The following is a 1073-nucleotide window of genomic DNA, read 5'->3' on the forward strand; positions in this document are numbered from 1 at the left end:
ACAAGCTCACCTAGAATAAATAATGGTGCATGACATAGGCTTTTAGACCACAACCCGGATGAAAACCAAATAGATGGCTTTTCTCTCATGCAAGCTGCTCTTAAAACATCATTTCTGTTCAGAGATGCATTTGAATGTCTTGACTCCCCCTCGCTCGTGTCTTAGGTTAGATTAGCAAAGCTTTAGCTGTCCACTTAAAGGACATGCGATAGCCTTGCTCCGGACTAAATCGCGGTGTCTGGTAAAAAAAAAATGCGCCCCCCCTCCCTTTTTCTTTTTCCTCCTAATCCCCACACCCTGCTTTATGTGGGTTCTTTCATTCAGGGTATCAGTTACTTCATGTCCAGAGGTATTCTTGTGGACCACCCGAAGGAAATTGCCAAGTTTATATTCTATACCAGAATGCTGAATTGGAAGATGCTGCGGATTTATCTTGATGAACGGTTTGTTTGTTTAAATGTATATTATTAATGTCTTTTATTAATGTATAAGATGTGCAGTTTTAGAACTTCCACCGAGCTGTGAATATCAATGCCATGAAACTTGCTCATTTTGGAGGAAAACAAATAAGGGCACTGTCAATTTATATATGTATACACACAAATACACATTATAAAGAAATAATAATCTACAGCTGATAAATGCTGATTAAAATTTCGTTTTTGAGGGAAAAATAGTATTCTGCTGCTGATAATAATTAAAAATGTGGATTGAACTACTGTGTTTGCAGGCGAGATGTCTTGGATGAGCTTGTCACACTTCATAACTTTAGTAACCAGTTCCTCCCTAATGCACTGAGAGACTTCTTCAGACACATTCATGCCCCGGAGGAGAGGGGCGAGTACCTGGAGACCCTCATCACTAAGTTTTCTCATCGTTTCTGTGCCTGTAACCCCACTCTGGTGCAGGAACTGGGCTTAAGTCCTGGTAAGTGAAGTACAACACAGTCATAAAAGATCCCAGACTGGCACTTATACTCCAGAGTGATCTAGTGTGTAACTGAGACATCAAGAACACTGTGATTTGCTTTGCTGGTTGTCAGGTGTGTCAGCAGATCTCAAGTGACGTACACC

At 40.7% G+C, this 1073-nt stretch overlaps 1 protein-coding gene across 1 annotated transcript; it reads left to right on the forward strand.

Moving 5' to 3' along the window:
- The first annotated feature begins 297 nt into the window (after nucleotides 1-297).
- LOC107579029 (F-box only protein 8-like) lies at nucleotides 298-1073 on the forward strand. The gene is made up of 3 exons (XM_016264917.1): nucleotides 298-443; nucleotides 731-927; nucleotides 1043-1073. Exons 1-3 carry the CDS (start codon nucleotides 340-342, stop codon nucleotides 1063-1065), a joined length of 324 nt encoding a protein of 107 aa, XP_016120403.1. The 5' UTR covers nucleotides 298-339; the 3' UTR covers nucleotides 1066-1073.

The sequence above is a fragment of the Sinocyclocheilus grahami genome, unplaced genomic scaffold, assembly GCF_001515645.1.
Source record: "Sinocyclocheilus grahami isolate Dianchi unplaced genomic scaffold, SAMN03320097.WGS_v1.1 scaffold13613.1, whole genome shotgun sequence".
Lineage (NCBI taxonomy): Eukaryota > Metazoa > Chordata > Actinopteri > Cypriniformes > Cyprinidae > Sinocyclocheilus > Sinocyclocheilus grahami.

Bases quoted from the DNA above. Each gene is read 5' to 3' on its own strand.
- LOC107579029 (XM_016264917.1), top strand. From the start codon at position 340: ATGTCCAGAGGTATTCTTGTGGACCACCCGAAGGAAATTGCCAAGTTT. The intron at 444-730 runs GTTTGTTTGTTT...CTGTGTTTGCAG, and splicing joins CGGATTTATCTTGATGAACG to GCGAGATGTCTTGGATGAGC. The intron at 928-1,042 runs GTAAGTGAAGTA...GCTGGTTGTCAG, and splicing joins GGAACTGGGCTTAAGTCCTG to GTGTGTCAGCAGATCTCAAG.